Below are 21,336 nucleotides of genomic sequence, written 5' to 3'. Positions count from 1 at the left end.
AGCAAGAGCTGGGATGTGGGATTGGGCTCGATGGCTCTTTGTTGGATGGCGTAGACACAATGGGCCGAAATGGCCTCCTTCTGTTCTGTAAATTTCTATGATTCTATGAAACATTTTCTCTACATCTACCCTTTCATAATCTTAATGACCTCTATCAGGCCACCCCTCAGCCTTTTTTTCCTGGAGAAAAGAGCACCCAGCCTATCCAGTCTTACTTGATAAGGATACCACAATTGAGAGATACACCTATGAAAATCCTTTCTGCATATACTACTGATATCAGGCTAACCGGCCTATGGTGCCTTGTTTTCTCGGTTCCCTCCGTTCTTGAACGGTGGGGTTACATTTGCCTCCTTCCAATCCTCGGGACCGTTCTAGAATCTAGGAAATTCTGGAAGATCAAAACCAAGACTCCAAGAGTTATAAGTAAACTCCTGGAGTCTGTAATTTGGGATAAACTCGCAGAACAAGGAAAATTGCTGTCCCTTTAACTACCACAAACCCCTATGTGGGGTAGAGGGGAAGATTGTCCCAGGAACTATCGCACAACAGAATGAGGGACCCTGTCCCTTTCTTGATGAATTTAAAAAGTCCGTATTAAAATCTGAGTCAGTGGGTTGTGAAACAAAGAGCCTTATCTGCAATGAGGGGCCCCAGGCCCTGAACAAGGGACTGCAGAAAGTCGTTGCCCTGCAGGCCACCCAACCAGCCCAAGTCCCGCCCCTCGGGCTCCCTGATTGGTTAGAGGAGCAGCTGCCGACTGGCTCCTCCAGCTCCGCCCCGCTCACTCGCTATTGGTCAAAAGCTCCCATCAATCAGGCCGTAGGCCTGGGTGACGCGGTCCCGCGCTCCGCCAAAGTGATGAGCTCCGCGGAGGAACCCGGATTGGGATTTCCGTTTATTCTCTCCCCATCTGAGAGACTCACTGATTCCGCTGTTATCGGACACCGGCTCCACTCCAGATTGTGGGCGCAGGGGAGGAATTGGATCCCTGGGTGGGCCATGAAGCTTCATAATCACCTGGTGAAGACCTCGGGCCCCGAATAAAAGTGCGCAGGACCCGTGTCTGCAGCGCGGGCCTAGGCCCGGGGGAGTGAGCTCAGTGGCCGCCATCTTGCTCATGCTTTACTCCCCGGGTCATGTCCCTACAGTGTAGAGCGACTCTGTACCCTCCCTGGGAGTGTGTGATGGGGCAGTGTAGAGGGAAATTTAACCTGATACTGATCAGAAGTTGCGGGTAGAAAGTTTTCAGTGCAGTGGCAGATCATACTGCTGCTGAATGTTAATTAATAAGCTGTCAGCAGCGGGGTCGAGACGGACAGGGACACCGGCTGCACCAGATCGGTGAAGCTTGTTGCAGTGCACACAGCAAGTCTGCAGGTAAACTGTTGGTCTGTAGAGGAGAGCTTTGGCAGAAAACAGTAAGCGACACTTCCTGTCAGAAGATGGATCTTATTATTTTTAGTCGTGTATGTGTGTGTGTGTGTGTGTGGAGTCGAACAACTTTTTTCATTGAACAGTCGCAAGAGAGCGATCTTGGAACTGTGCCTGTGTGCAGCACCCTTCTGTTAATGGAAATCCCCAGCGGGCTGATTCACAACTGAACAGTTTTCAGATTTCAGCCGTCCAGACAGATGGAGCGCCGGCTGAAGGCGCCCTGGGAGCGATTAGATCGGTGCGACAATTTGAACTGGACTCGTAAAAGGCCATCCGCAATCATTTCTATTGTAGTAAAAAGCATAGTATAGGTGATAAAACAGAGCACATTGGTGGAAGAAGGGTATCAAAACTTGCCTACAACCAGTCGACCTCGCAGGTCCGGCCAGCTACCTTTTTAAGTGTCATTTCAGCCCTTTATTACTCTTTGTTTTTGACTTAAAAAAATGAAAGCTTGGGAGAGGGGGGAACTTGAAGAGAATCTTCATTGTGCTCTTGTCAAGGAGAGCTACACTGACCGAGGGGGGGAGGGGAGGGGTCACTACACCGACCGAGAGGGGGAGGGAACCGCACACCGACCGAGGGGCGGGGCGGGGGGGGGAGGGAAGTAAACACCGACCGAGCTGCTCCAAGTGTGTGACGATTTTGAGATGGGTGACTGGGTGACGTCATTAAAACCCTGGTCACCGTTTTGGAGCGTGGGCGGGAAATCGGCAGGGCCCAGGTACAGAGGAGTGGGAGGTCGGGGCGGATGAGCGGCGAGTGTTTGTGGCGAGATGCGGTGAGAGATCGTGGCGGAGGTGCGACAGATGAGGGTACGGGGCCCAGAAGACTGGCCAGTCCACACTGATATGTGTGCGTGCTGGGTCCGTGCAGCAGAGTAGGTCTCCAGTCGTCCTGGTTAACTCTTGCCACTGGACCAAGATCTAGGTCTGTCAAGCCCGTGTGGTGGCTGGTGTGCAACGGTCACCACACATTAAAAAAATTCACGCACAGGCATCTTCCACCCGCTCAATTGGAGTGAACATCGGGTCCTTCATCGAAACACCTGTGAACTCGTGGAAGCAGGTCATCCTCGTTCGAGGGACCACCTATGTTGATGATGACTACACACGGAGGTGCCCTGATCCTGTAAACCTTCAGGGAATCATCTGACTGGGGCTCGGTACCAATGTTCACTGAACCTGTGGAGGGACAATCTCTAAAATAGAAACATAGAAACATAGAAAATAGGTGCAGGAGCAGGCCATTCAGCCCTTCTAGCCTGCACCGCCATTCAATGAGTTCATGGCTGAACATGAAACTTCAGTACCCCATTCCTGCTTTCTCGCCATACCCCTTGATCCCCCGAGTAGTAAGGACTTCATCTAACTCCCTTTTGAATATATTTAGTGAATTGGCCCCAACCACTTTCTGTGGCAGAGAATTCCACAGGTTCACCACTCTCTGCGTGAAGAAGTCTCTCCTCATCTCGGTCCTAAATGGCTTACCCCTTATCCTTAGACTGTGACCCCTGGTTCTGGACTTCCCCAACATTGGGAACATTCTTCCTGCATCTAACCTGTGCTAAACCCGTCAGAATTTTAAACGTTTCTATGAGGTCCCCTCTCATTCTTCTGAACTCCAGTGAATACAAGCCCAGTTGGTCCAGTCTTTCTTGATAGGTCAGTCCCACCATCCCGGGAATCAGTCTGGTGAATCTTCGCTGCACTCCCTCAATAGCAAGAATGTCCTTCCTCAAGTTAGGAGACCAAAATTGTACACAATACTCCAGGTGTGGCCTCACCAAGGCCCTGTACAACTGTAGCAACACCTCCTGCCCCTGTACTCAAATCCCCTCGCTAAGAAGGCCAACATGACATTTGCTTTCTTAACCGCCTGCTGTAGCTGCATGCCAACCTTCAATGACTGATGTACCATGACACCCAGGTCTCGTTGCACCTTCCCTTTTCCTAATCTGTCACCATTCAGATAATAGTCTGTCTCTGTTTTTACCACCAAAGTGGATAACCTCACATTTATCCACATTATACTTCATCTGCCATGCATTTGCCCACTCACCTAACCTATCCAAGTCGAAAGCCTTCTGAAAGTCCAAATATACCACATCAACTGGTTCTCCTTTGTCCACTTTACTGGAAACATCCTCAAAAAATTCCAGAAGATTTGTCAAGCATGATTTCCCCTTCACAAATCCATGCTGACTTGGACCTATCATGTCACCATTTTCCAATGCGCTGCTATGACATCCTTAATAATTGATTCCATCATTTTACCCACTACTGAGGTCAGGCTGACCGGTCTATAATTCCCTGTTCTCTCCTTTTTTAAAAAGTGGGGTTACATTGGCTACCCTCCACTCGATAGGAACTGATCCAGAGTCAATGGAATGTTGGAAAATGACTGTCAATGCAACCGCTATTTCCAAGGCCACCTCCTTAAGTACTCTGGGATGCAGTCCATCAGGCCCTGGGGATTTATCGGCCATCAATCCCATCAATTTCCCCAACACAATTTCCCGACTAATAAAGATTTCCCTCAGTTCCTCCTCCCTACTAGACCCTCTGACCCCTTTTATATCCGGAAGGTTGTTTGTGTCCTCCTTAGTGAATACTGAACCAAAGTACTTGTTCAATTGGTCTGCCATTTCTTTGTTCCCCGTTATGACTTCCCCTGATTCTGACTGCAGGGGACCTACGTTTGTCTTTACTAACCTTTTTCTCTTTACATACCTATAGAAACTTTTGCAATCCGACTTAATGTTCCCTGCAAGCTTCTTCTCGTACTCCATTTTCCCTTCCCTAATCAAACCCTTTGTCCTCCTCTGCTGAGTTCTAAATTTCTCCCAGTCCCCAGGTTCGCTGCTATTTCTGGCCAATTTGTATGCCACTTCCTTGGCTTTAATACTATCCCTGATTTCCCTAGATAGCCACGGTTGAGCCACCTTCCCTTTTTTATTTTTACGCCAGACAGGAATGTACAATTGTTGTAATTCATCCATGCGGTCTCTAAATGTCTGCCATTGCCCATCCACAGTCAACCCCTTAAGTATTATTCGCCAATCTCTCTTAGCCAATTCACGCCTCATACCTTCAAAGTTACCCTTCTTTAAGTTCTGGACCATGGTCTCTGAATGAACTGTATCATTCTCCATCCTAATGCAGAATTCCACCATATTATGGTCACTCTTCCCCAAGGGGCCTCGCACAATGAGATTGCTAATTAGTCCTCTCTCATTACACAACACCCAGTCTAAGATGGCCTCCCCCTAGTTGGTTCCTCGACATATTGGTCTAGAAAACCATCCCTTATGCACTCCAGGAAATCCTCCTCCACCGTATTGCTTCCAGTTTGGCTAGCCCAATCTATGTGCATATTAAAGTCACCCATTATAACTGCTGCACCTTTATTGCATGCACCCCTAATTTTCTGTTTGATGTCCTCCCCAACATCACTACTACTGTTTGGAGGTCTGTACACAACTCCCACTAACGTTTTCTGCCCTTTGGTGTTCTGCAGCTCTACCCATATAGATTCCACATCATCCAAGCTAATGTCTTTCCTAACTATTGCATTAATCTCCTCTTTAACCAGCAATGCTACCCCACCTCCTTTTCCTTTTATTCTATCCTTCCTGAATGTTGAATACCCCTGGATGTTGAGTTCCCAGCCCTGATCATCCTGGAGCCACGTCTCCGTAATCCCAATCACATCATATTTGTTAACATCTATTTGCACAGTTAATTCATCCACCTTATTGCGGATACTCCTTGCATTAAGACACAAAGCCTTCAGGCTTGTTTTTTTAACACCCTTTGTCCTTTTAGAATTCTGCCGCACAGTGGCCCATCCTGTTCCCCGCCCCGGGCCTCTCCACCCCCCCCCCCCCCATCTCCCCTCCCGTCTCCTGCCTCTGCCTCCCTTTTGTCTCCCTCTGTCTCCCTGCATTGGTTCCCATCCCCCTGCCATATTAGTTTAACTCCTCCCCAACAGCAGTAGCAAACACTGCACTACCTTCCTTGCACTGCTCTTCCTGCTGGTCTTCCATTCCCTATCTGGCTGTGGACCCTTCTCCTGTGGTAAGACCAACTCACTACACGTGATACTCACGTCATTCTCAGCATCGTGGATGCTCCAGAGAGATGCTCCACCCTCAGCTCCAATTCCGTAACGCGGACCGTCAGGAGCTCGAGGCGGATACACTTCTCACACACGTAGTCGTCAGGGACACCGGAAGTGTCCCTGAGTTCCCACATGGTACAGGAGGAGCATATCACGTGACCGATCTCTCCTGCCATGCCTTCACCCTTAGATACCCTTAAATTGGTAATAACAATGTTACAGTTCACTTACTGATATAAAAAATAAAAAGAAAAGCTACTCACCAATTACCAGCCAATCACTTACCCCATTGGCTGTGACATCACCTTTTGATTCCTTTCTACTTCTATTTTGCTTTCTCTCCCGCTGTAGCTGCACCGGTACGCCTTTTATAGGCCGCTCCGACGCTGCTCCCGCCTCTCCCCAACTGCCGCTGGTACTTGAGCTCCCGCTGGGCCTTTTATAGGCCGCTCCGACGCTGCTCCCGCCTCTCCCCAACTGGGAGAAGAGCAGTTTATGTTGGATTTATGGTCCTTGAAATGAGCTTTCGACCACATATCTGCAGCATAACTAAGACCACCCATTTCCACCTCCGTAACATCGCCCGTCTCCGCCCTTGCCTCAGCTCATCCGCTGCTGAAACCCTCATCCATGCGTTTGTTACCTCTATACTTGACTATTCCAACGTACTCCTGACTGACCTCCCACATTCTACCCTACGTAAACTAGAGGTGATCCAAAACTTGGCTCTCCGTGTCCTAATTTGCACCAAGTCCGTTCACCCATCACCCCTGTGCTCGCTGACATACATTGGCTTGCGGTTAAGCAACGCCGTGATTTCAAAACTCTCATCCTTATTTTCAAATCCCTCCATGGCCTCGCCCCTCCCCATCTCTGTAATTTCCTCCAGCCCCACAACCCCCCAAAATGTCTTCGCTCCTCTAATTCTGCCCTCTTGAGCATTCCTGATTATAATCGCTCAAACATTGGTGGCCGTGCCTTCTGTTGCCTAGGCCCAAGCTCCCTGCCTAAACCTCTCCGCCTCTACCTCTCTTTCCTCCTACAAGACGCTCCTTAAAACTTACCTCTTTGACCTAGCTTTTTGGTCACCTGCCCTAATTTTTTACTTATGCAGCTCGGTGCCAAATTGTTTTAACTCATAATACTCCTGTGAAGCACCTTAGGACGTTTCACTATGTTACAGGCACTTTATAAGAAAAAAGTTGTTGTATCTAACCTGTGTTTTACCTGCCCTGGGAGTGTTTGATGGGACAGTGTAGAGGGAGCTTTACTCAGTATCTAACCCTGGGTTGTGCCTGCCATGGGAGTGTTTGATGGGACAGTGTTGAGGGAACTTTATTCTGTACCTGCCCTGGGAGTGTTTGATGGGATAGTGCAGAGGGAGCTTTACTCTATAGCTAATTGGTGCAGTACCTGCTCTGGGAATGTATGATGGGATAGTGTAGAGGGAGTTTTACTCTGTACCTTACCCGTGCTGTACCTGCCCTGGGAGTTTGATGGAAAGTGTAGAGGGATCTTTGCTCGGTATCTAACCTGTGCTGTACCAGCCATGGGAGTGTTTGATGGGATAGTGTAGAGGAAGATTTACTCTGTATTTAACCCATACTGTACCTACGCTGGGAGTGTTTGATGGGACAATGTAGAGGGAGCTTTACTCTGTATCTAACCCATACTCCACCAAGCCTAGGGGAATTTAGTGTGATTTTGAAAGCAATTGCTAAGGTAGAGATGAATTTATTCCGCTGCTAGGGGTGTCTAGGACGAGGGGAAATAACATTAAAATCAGAGCCAGGCCATTCAGGAGTGATAGGAATACTTCTTCACTCAATCAATGGTTGAAGTGTTGATGGTTGTTGGCATTATCGAACTCATGACACATCTGACTGGAGAGTGCTTCTGGCACACTCGATGTGCTCAGATTGCTCTATTCCCTACACTGACATCTAGCACCTCGATGACAACAACATTTAACCCAAAGATAAGAGAAACCCATCAGCTTCTCCTCCGGACACAGATCCGGAGAGAAGTGAGTGTCCCGAACATTTACTGTGACTGTGGACAAAGGTAAACTATCTCTTTTCGTCTTTCTCGACTTGACTGCAGCCTTTGACACAGTTGACCACTCTATCCTTCGCCAACGCCTCTCCACCATCGTCCAGCTGGATGGGACTGCACTCGCCTGGTTCTATTATCTATCTAATCGTAGTCAGAAAATCACCTGCAATGGCTTCTCTTCCCACTCCCGCATTGTTACCTCTGATCTATTCTTGGCCCGCTCCTATTTCTCATCTATATGCTTCCCCTTGGCGTCATCATCCGAGAACACGACATCAGTTTCCACATGTATGCTGACGGCACCATGCTCTTACCTCACCACCACTTCTCTTGACCCTTCCACAGTCTCTAAATTGTCAGACTGCTTGTCCGACATGCTGTACTGGATGAGCAGAAATTTTCTCCAATTAAATACTGGGAAGACCAAAGCTGTTTTCTTTGGTACCCACCATGAACTGCGTTCCCTAGCCACCGACTCCATCCCTCTCCCTAGCATATGTCTGAGGCTAAACCCGACTGTTCGCAACCTAGGTTTCATATTTGACCCTGAAATGAGCTTCCTGCCACATATCTGCGGCATAATTGAAACTACCTATTTCCACCTCCATAACATTAATAAGAACATAAGAATCAGGTGCAGGCGTAGGCTGTTCGGCCCCTCGAGCCTGCTCTGCCATTCAGTGAGATCATGGCTGATCTTCTACCTCAACTCCACTTTCCTGCACTGTCCCCATAACTCTTGATTCCCTTAATATCCCCAAATCTATCTACCTCTGTCTTGAATATACTCAAAGACTGAGCCTCCACAGCCCTCTGGGGTAGAGAATTCCAAAGATTCACCACTCTGAGTGAAGAAGTCATCTCAGTCCTAAATGGCCGACCCCTTATACTGAGACTGTGACCCATGGTTCTAGACTCCCTAGCCAGAAGAAACATCCTCCCTGCATCTACCTGTTAAGCCCTGTAAGAATTTTGTATGTTTCAATGAGATCACTTCTCATTCTTCTAAACTCTAGAGAATATAGGCCTAGTCTACTCAATCTCTCCTCATCAGACAATCCCCCATCCCAGGAATCAGTCTGGTGAACCTTCGTTGCACTCCCTCAATGGCAAGTATATCTTTCCTTGGGTAAGGAGACCATAACAGTACACAATACTCCAGGGTGCGGTCTCACCAAGGTCCTATATAATTGCAGTAAGATGTTTTTACTCTTATACTCAAATCCTCTTGTAATAAAGGCCAACATACCATTTGCTTTCTTAATTGCTTGCTGTACCTGCATGTTAGCTTTCAGTGATTTGTTTACAAGGACACCCAGGTCCCTCTGTACACCAACATTTCCCAATCGCTCATCATTTAAAAAATGCACTGCTTTTCTATTTTTCCTACCAAAGTGGATAACTTCACATTTCTCCGCATTATATTCCATTTGCCATGTTCTTGCCCACACGCTTAGCCTGGCTATATCCCCTTGAAGTCTCTGCATCCTCCTCACAACTTACATTCCCACCTAGCTTTGTATCATCAGCAAACTTGGATATATTTAATTTGGTCCCCTCATCCAAATCATTGATATAGATTGTAAATAGCTGGACCCCAATGTAAGATTAGGATCACAGGTCACACACAGATACCCAAAGGGTCTTCAGAGTTATAAGGCATTTTATTAAGGAGTGGTAGTTCAAATATAGTCAATCACAACACAGTCAGGATAGACATAGACATACGACCGTGACAAGTAGCTGTTATTAGTCCCGTTCTGACAGGCAGCTGGTGGAATGAACAGTTCTTATCTTCGCCGTCTACCCTGAAACGCCTTCTAGGTTTTTCTTTTATTCTCATTTTAGGGGTATGATTCTTTGTCTCAACTCTTGGGTAAAACTCTCCTCTTCAACACCTTCCAAGGTTGGAGTCAGACATGCCATTCTTGGCTTGGGGAAAGAAGGTGGGGAGCTCTGTTAATAAAAAATATTGGAACTGCAACCTAACCAATGATTTGTACAGTTTTACATGACCTCTGCCCTTTTGTACTCTACACCCCTGTTTGCAAACACTGGGATCACGTGCTTTTTTAATCACTTTTTCAAAGTCTCTCACTTTTAAAAGTTTGTGTATCTGAAACCCTTGTAGGTTTTAGAGATATTAACATAACGTGGCTAAAATACATTGACATCAAATAGCTGAATAATGTTTTTATGGTAAAGAGGCATTTAGTCTGAGTTAGAAACTCAAACAGGCGCTTCACTGCAAACAGGTCACCATGGCAACACTGATCAGACATTCCATTCACTGAACTTACTGGTTGGAATCTGTAATCAGATCAGGGGAAAGAACAGGGTTTGTCTGTTATTAACCACAATATAAACTTAAACCAGAGTGAGGAATAGATTAGATTATAATGTGTGATGTTTATACCTATAATTGTGAAACTATAAGAAATAACATAATTTACAGCAGGCAGGGGAGTTTAAGGATAATGAGAAAACTGCTGGGAACCAAGGAATGTGAACTTGTAAACCAGCTGTCTTTTCCTCGTTTCCTGCCAAAACCCAGCAGAGAAGACAAAGAAGAGTCCAGTGCCAGAGATGGATCACCACAGGGTATAAAAGTGAGGGGGAGACTGATGTAAGGGGGCAGTCGGGACTGGAGACACTGGAGATCAAGCTCAGAGCGCCCGAGGTTCCATCCAGTGGGCTGACTTCAGTTACTGTGGACATAAGAACGTAAGAAATAGCAGGAGTAGGCTATTTGGCCCCTCGAGCCTACTCCTGCCATTTAATAAGATCATGGCTGATCTGATCTTGGGCTCAGCTCCACTTCCCTATCCCTAAACTACCCTGCCTACTGTTAATTATGTTATTTCTTATAGTTTCACAATGATAGGTATAAACATCCCCATAACCTTTCACTCTCTTATCGCTCAAAAATCTATCTATCTCTACCTTAAATATATTCAATGACACAGCCTCCACAGTTTTCTGGGGCAGAGAATTCCAAAGATTTATGACTCTTGGAGAGAAGAAATTCCTCCTCATCTCAGTTCTAAATGGGCGACTCCTTATTCTTAAACCATGCCCCCTAGTTCTGGATTCCTCCACGAGTGGAAACATCCTCTTTGCTTCTACTTTGTTGAGCCCCCTCAGTACCATATGTTTCAATCTCCTTTTAAACTCCAATGAGTGTAGGCCCAATCTGCTCATTCTTTCTTCAAAAATAAACCCCCTCATCTCCGGAATTAAACTAATGAACTTTCCCTGAACTGCCTCCAATGCAAGTATATCCTTCCTTAAATACAGAGACCAAAACTACGCAGTACTCTAGGTGTGGCCTCGCCAATACCCTGTACAGTTGTAGCAGGACTTCTCTGCTTTTATACTCCATCCCCCTTGCGATAAATGCCAACATTCCATTTGCCTTCCTGATTACTTGCTGTATCTGTATACTAACTTTTTGTGTTTCATTCACAAAGACCCCAGGTCCCTCTGTACTGCAGCATTTTGTAGTTTCCATTTAAATAATAATTTGTTTTTTTATTTTTCCTGCCAAAATGGATAACCTCACATTTTCCTACATTATACTCCATCTGCTAAATGTTTGCACACTCACTTAGCCAGTCTATATCCCTTTGCAGATTTTTTGTGTCCTCACAACTTACTTTCCCACCCATCTTTGTATCATCAGCAAACTTGGCTACAGTACACTTGGTCCCTTCATCCAAGTCATTAATATAGATTGTAAATAGTTTAGGTCCCAGCACCGATCCCTGTGGCACCCCACTAGTTACCGTTTGCCAAACAGAAAATGACCCATTTATCCCAACTCTCTTGTTTTCTGTTAGTTCGCAATCCGCTATGATGAGTGGCGAGATGCGGTGAATGTTTATGGCGGAGGAGCGACAGATGAGGGTACGGGGCCCAGAAGAGCCGAGGACCCAGGGGCAGCATGGGCCAGCCCACACTACGATATGTGTGCGCGCTGGGTCTGTGCAGCAGAGCAGGTCTCCAGTCGTCTTGGTTAATCTTTGCCACTGGACCAAGACCTAGCTCTGTCAAGCCCGTGTGGTGGCTGGTGTGCAACGGTCACTACACATTAAAAAAATTCATGCACAGGCATCTTCCACCCCCTCAATTGGAGTTGAACATTGGGTCCTTCATCGAAACACCTGTGAACGCGTGGAAGCAAGTCATCCTCGTTCGAGGGACCGCCTCTGATGATGATGATGATATCCATTCTAATATTTTACCCCCAACCACGTGAGCTCTTATCTTGTGCAGTAACCATTTATGTGACACCTTATCGAATGCCTTCTAGAAATCCAAATACACCATATCCACTGGTTCCCCCTTATTCACCCTGCTCGTTACATCCTCAAAGAACTTCAGCAAATTTGTCAAACATGATTTCCCTTTCATAAAACCATGCTGACTCTGCTTGACTGTATTATGCTTTTCCAAATGTCCTGCTACTGCTTTCTTAATAATGGATTCCAGCATTTTACCAATGACAGCTGTTAGGCTAACTGGTCTATAATTTCCTGCTTTCAGTCGTCCACCTTTTTTTAAATAGGAGTGTTACATTTGCGGTTTTCCAATCCTCTCCAGAATCCAGAGAATTTTGGTAGATTACAACCAATGCATCCACTATCTCTGCAGCCATTTCATTTAAGACCCTAGGATGTAAGCCATCAGGTCCAGGGGGCTTGTCTGCCTTTAGTCCCATTATTTTACTGAGTACTTTTTCTTTCATGATTGTTTTAAGTTCCTCCCTCCCTATTGCCCCTTGATGATCTATTATTGGGATGCTTTTAGTGTCTTCTACCGTGAAGACTGATATAAAATATTTGTTCAAAGTTTCTGCCATTTCCCTGTTCTCCATTATTAATTCCTCAGTCTTATCCTCTAAGGGACCAACATTTACTTTAGCAACTCTCTTTTTATATACATGTAGAAGCTCTTACTGTCCATGTTAATATTTCTAGCTGGTTTACTCTCATAATCTATCTTCCTTCTCTTTATAATTTTTTTAGTTGCCCTTTGCTGATTTTTAAAAAATGTCCCTATCTTCTGGCCTCCCAGTAATCTTGGCCACTTTGTGTGCCATTTGTTTCAATTTGATACCATCCTTTACTTCCTTAGTTAACCACGGTAGTTCTCTCTTCTCTTTAAGTTTTTCCTTCTCACTGAAACATAATTTTGTTGAGAGTTATGAAATACCTCCTTAAATGTCTGCCACTGTTTCTCAACCATCCTACACTTTAATCTATTTTCCCAGTTCACTTTAACCAACTCTGACTTCATACCTTTAGTAATCGCCTTTATTTAAGATCAGGACACTGGTTTGAGATCCAACTTTCTCACCCTCCAACTGAATTTGAAATTCAACCATGCTGTGGTCATTCTTTCCTAGAGGATCCTTTACTATGAGATCATTTATTAATCACGTCTCATTACACAGTACCAGATCCAAGATAGCCTGCTCCCTGGTTGGTTCTGCAGCGTACTGTTCAAGGAAACCATCTCGGATACACTCTGTGAACTCTTCCTCAAGGCTACCTTGGCCAATTTGATTTGTCCAATCAATATGAAGATTAAAATCGCCCATGATAATTACCATACCTTTCTTACAAGCCTCCATTATTTCTTTATTTATGCTTCATCCAACAGTGTAGCTACTGTTAAGGGGCCTATATACTATGCCCATAAGTGACTTCTTCCCCTTATTCTTATTTCCACCCAAATTGATTCTACATCTTGATCTTCTGAGCCAATATAATTTCTCACTGCTGCACTGGTCTCATCCTTTATTAACAGAGCTACCCCATTTTCTTTTCTGCCTATCCTTCCGAATTGTCAAATACTCCTGAATATTTAGTTTCCAGTTGTGGTCACCTTGCAACCATGTCTCTGTAATGGCTATCAGATCATATCCATTTATTTCTATTTGTGCCGTCAATTCATCTATTTTGTTACGAATGCTGCGTGCATTCAGATAAAGAGCTTTTAATTTTGTCTTTTTACCATTTTTCCCTGCTTTGACCCTACTTTCTGATACACTCATATGTTTATATATTCTGTCCCTTCCTGTCATACTCTAGTTATCATTTCCCCCACCGCTACCCTGCTCTATTGCCTTTTCCTTGCTCTTTGACTTTTTACATTTCCGCTCACCAGAACCCGCAGGACTTGCATGTTTACTCTGATTGATGGATCAATATAAGGTATGGTAGAGGACAGAAAATCTGCTCGTCTTATATTTCTTAATAAGGTATTAAAGTTGCTGATACGATACTCTCGAACCTGCTAATTAATAAGACACGGCATTAGCTAGAATCTTACAACCCTAAATCTCTACTTTTCTACTCATTTTAAAGTTATACCATTTAATGTACATTTCCTCCCAAAATCTATCATCAAATTTTTCTGCATTAAATTTCATTTGACATCTGCCTGCCCCAGTTACTAACCTGTGTATTCACACTGAAGTCACTTAAAGACCTCTTTATAGTCAGCCGTGGGCTCTCATTTGGCATCATCTGGAGATTTTGATCTTGTGTCCCACTGGACCTGATGGCCAACATCCTAAGGTTTTGAAAGAGGTGGCTATAGAGATAGTGGATGCATTGGTTGTCATCTTCCAAAATTCCATAGATTCTAGAACCGTTCCCGCAGATTGGAAGGTAGTTAATGTAACCCTACTATTTAGGAAAGAAGGGAGAGAAAAAACGAGGAACTACAGACCAGTTACCCTGACATCAATCAGTAGGGGGGAAAATGCTAGAATCTTTTATCAAGGATGTGGTAACAGGGCACTTAGAAAATAATAATAGGATTGGGCAGAGTCAACATGAATTTATGAAAGGGAAATCAGGTTTGACAAATCTCTTGGAGTCTTTTGAGGTTGTAACTAGTAGAATAGATAAGGAGGAACCAGTGTACTTGGATTTTCAGAAGGCATCCGATCGCTACTCAAGGTTATTAAACAAAATTAGGGCTCATAGGATTGGTAAACGAACAGAAAACATAAACGGGTAATTTTCAGGTTGTCAGGCTGTAACTAGTGGGGTGCCGCAAAGATCGGTGCTTGGTCCCCAGCTATTCACAATCTATATCAATGATTTGGATGAGGGGACCAAATGTAAGATATCCAAGTTTGTTGATGATACAAAGCTAGGTGGGAATGTAAGTTGTGAGGAGGATGCAAAGAGGCTTCAAGGGGATATAGACAGACTATGTGAGTGGGCAAGAACATGGCAAACGGAATATAATGTGGAGAAATGTGAAGTTATCCACTTTTGTAGAAAAGCAGAGTATTTTTCAAATGGTGAGAGATTGGTAAATGTTGGTTCAGAGGGATCTGGGTATCATTGTACACAAATCACTGAAAGCTAACATGCAGGTACAGCAAGCAATTAAGAAAGCAAATGGTATGTTGGCCTTTAATACAAGAGGATTTGAATACAAGAGTAAAGACATCTTACTGCTAATATATAGGGCCCTGGTGAGACCACACTTGGAATATTGTGTACAGTTTTGGTCTCCTTATCTAAGGAAGGACATACTTGCCATAGAGGGAGTGCAACGAAGGTTCACCAGATTGATTCCTGGAGTGGGGGGGGAATTGTCCGGTGAGGAGAGATCGAGTAGACTAGGCCTATATTCACGTGTTTAAAAGAATGAGAGCTGATCTCATTGAAACATGCAAAATTCTTACAGGACTTGACAGGGTAGATGCTGGGAGGATGTTTTCTCCGGCTGGGGAGTCTTAAACCAAAGGTCACAGTCTCAGAATAAGGGGCTGGCCATTTAGGACTGAGATGAGGAGAAACTTCTTCACTCAGAGGGTGGTGAGTCTTTGGAATTCTCTACCCCAGAGGGCTGTGGAGGATCAGTCATTGAGTATTTTCAAGACAGAGATCAACAATTTTTGGATATTGAGGGAATCAAGGGATATGGGGACAGTGCAGGAAAGTGAAGTTGAGGTAGCCATGATCTTATTGAATGGCAGAGCAGGCTCGAGGGGCCGAATGGCCTACTCCTGCTCCTAATTCTTATGTTCTGATGTCCTAGCCATGATCATTTCTCTATATTGAGAAGAGCAATGATCCCAACACTGACCCTGGGGGACACCACTGTTTACATCCCTCCAATCTGAAGAACATCTATTAACTGCTACTCTCTGTTTTCTGCCCTTTACCCAACTTCCTATCCACACTGCCCCACTCTCTTTGATACCGTGAGCCTTAATAAACAAGCCTCCTGTCCGATACCATATCAAACATCTTTTGACAATCCATCTACACAACATCCGCTGCATTTCCTTTCTCACTACACTGTTATTGCCTGAAATAATCCCTGCTGTCTGTCCTGAATGAATCCATTTCACGATCAAATGTTGCAATGTTTGCTCCACACCACAGGGTTTCATTTGTTTTGAGCCACAGCAGAAATGTCCATAAAGCAGCCCCACGGCAAACTCTGGGAGAGGGAGGAAGTGAGTCAGGGTGCGTCTGTAAATGAAGGCGAAATTGTGACTGGTCAGGGAGGGTCTGTAAATGAAGGCGAAATTGTGACTGGTCAGGGAGGGTCTGTAAATGGAGCGGAAATGGAGACTGGTCAGGGAGTGTCTGTAAATGGAGGGGAAATGGAGACTGGTGAGGCTGTGTCTGTAAATGGAAGAGAAATGGGGACTGGTCAGAGAGCGTCAGTAAATGAAAGAGAAATGGTGACAGGTCAGGGAGTGGCTGCGAATTTAGGGGAAATTGAGACTGGTCAGGGAGCATCTGTTTGGGAATTGGTGCTCGCCCACTCAGGTTTCTGTATAATTTCATAATTAATTTTGCTCGTTGGCTGGTCTCTGGCCCTAATCGCGGTGGGATGACAAGAAAAGAGTTTTGTTTCATCCATTGGGTCTTTCAGTGGCGGAGTCCTTACCCTGAATCCCCCGTGCGACGGGAAGTGCCTTATCAATGACGACAGGAGCCCAGTGTGCAGGCGCAGGAAGGAGCTGCTCTCTTGAGCATGCACAGTGCCAGTGGTAGAGGTGGTCTGAGGGGGAAGAGACGCTTCTGCGAGGCGGTTGGAGATTGTGGACGTGGCAGAGAAATTAGACCCCTGGGTGGGTTGGGCAACTTCATAAACAGCACATGAAGGCCTCAGGACCCGAATAAAAGCCCATAGGCCCCAAATAAGAACCCGCAGGTCCCGTGTCTGCACCGTGGGGATAGGCCGCATCGCCCGGTGTAACTGGCCGCCATCTTGGACAGGGAGGGATCAGAGTGCCTGCATGGCCATCTTGCTAGTGACTTTCTCCCCAGGGACAGGCCAGGTTACGGCATCTCCGCGGTACAGGAGCAGAGAGTGGGTGGGGCTTAAGGACCCCAGTGACCAGAAGAGAAAATCAGTGCCTCTCACTCTGCGCACAGCGGGTGATGAACTGAACCCAACCAGAGCAGAGGGAGGGAGAAAACTGTGAGTGGAGGAAAGAAATTATGGTGGTGGTGCGATGGGATTGGATTTCAGCACAGGGATGAGGGAGAATGAGTGGGACGGGGATTTACAGCTTTGGGAGAACAAGAGAGGAAAGAATGTTCCATAGAAACTAGAATTGTCTGTCCTCAATTTCTATCCTGCACTTCAAGTGCTGACTTTTGTAAACTCCTTTCACAGGATATTAGATGAGGAGGATTTGCAGATGGGAAACTCGAACCAATCATGATATCAAGATCTGACAGTCATTCGATTCATCTAAATATCATTGGCCTTTGTATATGGAAGGAGAAATGTTTGTCTGTCATGTCTGTGGGAAAAGATTTCAAACATCAATGTGACTGGAAAAGCACCGAGACACACACACCTGAGTGAGAGTGTTCCTGTGCACTGACTGGAAAGAGATTTAACCAGTTACACAACCTGAAAAACATCACACCATTCACAGTGGGGAGAAACCATACACGTGTTCCATGTGTGGATGAGGCTTCAGCTGATCGTCCAACCTGGAGACACACAAGGACACCCGCACCATGGAGAAACCGTGGAAATGTGGGGACTGTGGAAAGGGATTCAGTTCCCCATCTGAGCTGGAAATTCATTGTCGCACTCCCACCGGGGAGAGGCCGTTCACCTGCAGTGAGGGTGGGAAGAAATTCACTCAGTCATCCGACCTGCTGACAAACCAGCGAATTCACACCAAAAAGAGGCCATTCACCTGCTCTGATTGTGGGAAGAGATTCACTTATTCATCTGTCCTGTTGAGACACCAACGAGTTCACACTGGGGAGAGACCATTCACCTGCTCTGATTGTGGGAAGAGATTCACTTATTCATCTGTCCTGCTGAGACACCAGCGAGTTCACACTGGGGAGAGGCCGTTCACCTGCTCAGAGTGCGGGAAGGGTTTCATTCGGTCATCCGATCTGCTGAATCATCAGCGGGTTCACACCGGGGAGAGGCCGTTCACCTGCTGTATGTGTGGAAAGGAATTCAATTTGTCATCCAACCTGCTGAGACACCAGCGAGTTCACACTGGGGAGAAACCGTTCACCTGTTCCGAGTGTGGGAAGGGATTCACTCAGTCATCACAGCTTATAACTCACCAGCGTGTTCACACTGGGGAGAGGCCATTCACCTGCTCCGAGTGTGGAAAGGGATTCACTCGCTCATCTGACCTGCTGACTCACCAGCGAGTTCACACTGGAGAGAGACCATTCACCTGCTCTGAGTGTTGGAAGGATTTCACGTGTTCATCCCACCTTCTAACTCACCAGCGAATTCACACCGGGGAGAGGCCATTCATCTGCTCAGAGTGTGGGAAGGGATTCCCTTCGTCATCACGCCTGCTGACTCACCAGCGAATTCACACTGGGGAGAGACCGTTCACCTGCTCTGAGTGTGGGATGGGATTCTCTCGCTCATCTGATCTGCTGAGACACCAGCGAGTTCACACTGGGGACAGGCCATTTACCTGCTCTGAGTGTGGGACGGGATTCTCTCAGTCATCCGACCTGCTGAAACACCAGCGAGTTCACACTGGGGAGAGACCGTTCATCTGCTCTGAGTGTGGGAAGGGATTCACTCGATCATCCCACCTGCTGAGACACCAGCGAGTTCACACTGGGGAGCGACCATTCATTTGCTCTGAGTGTGGGAAGGGATTCACTTGTTCATCCAGCCTGCTGAGGCACCAGCGAGTTCACAAATGATTGCAGGGGTTGGATTCTGCTGTTTAATCATATCCCAGATTGAATAGAGCATCACCCCTGCAAACCTGGCTTCAATTTAAATTTGAAACCACTCAGGAAATGTATTTAAAAAAAAATACGTACTAATAAACAGATTACATCAAATAAATAGCAAAGGCAAAGAGTCAACAAGGTGAACAAGTAAATATATCACGGCCCAATAACCCATCTCTATATTCAAAGGAGAAAGTCTGTTATCAAACTCCTCGAGTGGACAGAATAGAGAAAGATCCCAACTTGAAGAACATCTGGAATCTGTTTTAAAGATCTTTAAAATCCCGACTGGTACAATGTCCGTTTCCTTTCAATTGAAGTGAATGGAAGATGAAAGGGGTGTTGGCATATGGAACTTGGTTAATTCAGCTTCTGAAAGGGGTTCATGTTTAGTTCATTCGATAGAGGGGGAAATGTGGTTGGTATCGTTAGAGAGCAAGAGATTTCACTGAGCAACAGCTGGTATTTGCAACCAACTCGCCATGGATATTTTCATCATAGAATGTTTAGATCAGAAATATTATGTTAGAATAAGGAAAGTCGAGAGACTAGTGGTTTGTGCTTGCCACAGGAAAGCCAGTGTTTTTATGTGTTTCTAATGTTGATGCATTTTGAAGAAAATTCAGACTTGTTCTTTAGACTATGCAGTAGCCAGAGACTACTATATTAGGCAATGCCAGCTCCAGTTGGATAAGAGGTTGATGGCTCGCAAGATATCCAGCAGATTTAAGAAATTATCTCCAGTTATCTCCAGACATCCAATGTCGCAGCGTGCTGACAAAATTGGACTTTTTTTAACCTATTGGGTTAAATTATTAGGATCGATTGTTGTAGAATTGAATTCTTGTTATGCTAAACTTGGTATTGAACCTTGGTTAGATCACACTTGGAGTACTGCGTACAATTCTGGTCGCCATATACGAAGGATATAGATGCACTGGAGATGGTGTAGAGAAGATTTACAAGGATGATAGCAGAAATGAGAGGGTATACATATCAGGAAGGGATAGAGGCAGGATCTCTTTTCTCTTGAAAAAAGAAGGCTGAGTGGTGATCTAATAGAGGTCTTTAATATTATGAAAGGTTTGGATAGAGTAGATTCGAGGGAGTGTTTCCACTGGTGGGGAAGAGCATAACTAGAGGCCATCAATATAAGATAGTTGCCAAGAAATCCAATAGGGAATTCAGAAGAAACGACTTTACCTAGAGAGTGGTGAGAATGTGGAACTCGCTACCACAGGGAGTGGTTGAAGCGAATAGTATTGATGCATTTAAGGGGAAGCTAGACAAGCATATGAGGGAGAAGGGGATAGAGGGTTATGCTGATAAAGTTAGATGAGGAAAGATGGGAGGAAGCTCGAGTGGAGCATAATGGCCTGTTTCTGTGCTGTATATCCTATTGTTCCAGACACACTGCTCAAAGTGGAAGATAAATGACTTGCATCCAAACGCAATTGTTACTTTGGTCTCCTGTAAAATCACAGACTGGGCATAATTTGTTTGTGAAATTAGAATTGATTGTATAAATTGATAACAGTTGCTGTTCAAGCACATGGGAAGGGAAATTGAGCTGAAAATTAAGGGGATAATCAGATTTTATTTTTGAAAGGTCCAGTCTATGTGGTTCCGTTCAAACTATGTATTCAGAAAGAAGTTTTGGGGGGAGCCCGTTGTGTTAAAGGTAACTAACATCCTTCATCTTGCAGACTGAATTATTCTTTGGCATATTTGGGGGAATAAAAGGTCCAAGAAGAGGTTCGGTTAAATAAAATTAAACAAACAAAATGGGTTAAAACTTGGACCAAGTGGGAATATTTGATCTATGTTTTAAAGATATTATGATCTATTAGACACTAAAGTTCCTCCGGGGCTCATGAATAAAATGGTGAATACTGTATAAGATTTAATGAGAGGAAATGAGTGAGGTTATAAAATGAAAACAGGAAAATTACACCACCAAATGGGAATTTTTCTTAAATCATTGTTCTTGGGTGAATTGGCATAAATCACCTAGGTAGAATCTGGTGTTAATGTAAATTCTTATGAAAGACAGGGAGATGTATTAAATTGATGAGCTTTCTCTTTGAGATGTTTGTGTCATTGCCTATACTGAATAATAAGAAAACTGAATTTGATAGCCTGACCACTACCCGAGACATCAGGACCATGCAGAGGGAGATGAGCAAGGGTCTCCAGACTCTGCACGATCTTTTGATAAGTTCACCTGAAAGCCCAAGAATGGCTTGGATCAGATGTCACGTGTGGCATGATGTTGGGATACCGGAGTGTGTGTGTGAACGAACAGGTTTCAGACATGTTCAGTTATCGACAACAGCACAGCATGAAATGGCTAATGTGGCTCAGGAGACCGAGACAACTTTTTAAATCATCAGGGTCAAGACACATTCTCCATAGAGAAACGACTTTGAAATAATCAGGCTAGAGTTAAACACACTGATACCTGTCAGAGGCATTAGAATTAAAAGGAAAC

General features: G+C 45.1%; 1 protein-coding gene across 1 annotated transcript; it reads left to right on the top strand.

The window, feature by feature from the left end:
- The first annotated feature begins 926 nt into the window (after positions 1 to 926).
- Positions 927 to 19,625, top strand: LOC139269650 (zinc finger protein 256-like). Its single transcript, XM_070888385.1, has 2 exons — positions 927 to 1,380; positions 17,281 to 19,625. The coding sequence occupies exon 2, from the start codon at positions 17,634 to 17,636 to the stop codon at positions 18,810 to 18,812; it is 1,179 nt and encodes a 392-aa protein (XP_070744486.1). The 5' UTR covers positions 927 to 1,380; positions 17,281 to 17,633; the 3' UTR covers positions 18,813 to 19,625.
- The last annotated feature ends 1,711 nt before the right edge of the window (positions 19,626 to 21,336 follow it).

This window comes from Pristiophorus japonicus, chromosome 1 (assembly GCF_044704955.1).
Source record: "Pristiophorus japonicus isolate sPriJap1 chromosome 1, sPriJap1.hap1, whole genome shotgun sequence".
Taxonomy (NCBI): domain Eukaryota; kingdom Metazoa; phylum Chordata; class Chondrichthyes; family Pristiophoridae; genus Pristiophorus; species Pristiophorus japonicus.
This window is presented reverse-complemented; position numbering and strand designations above follow the sequence as displayed.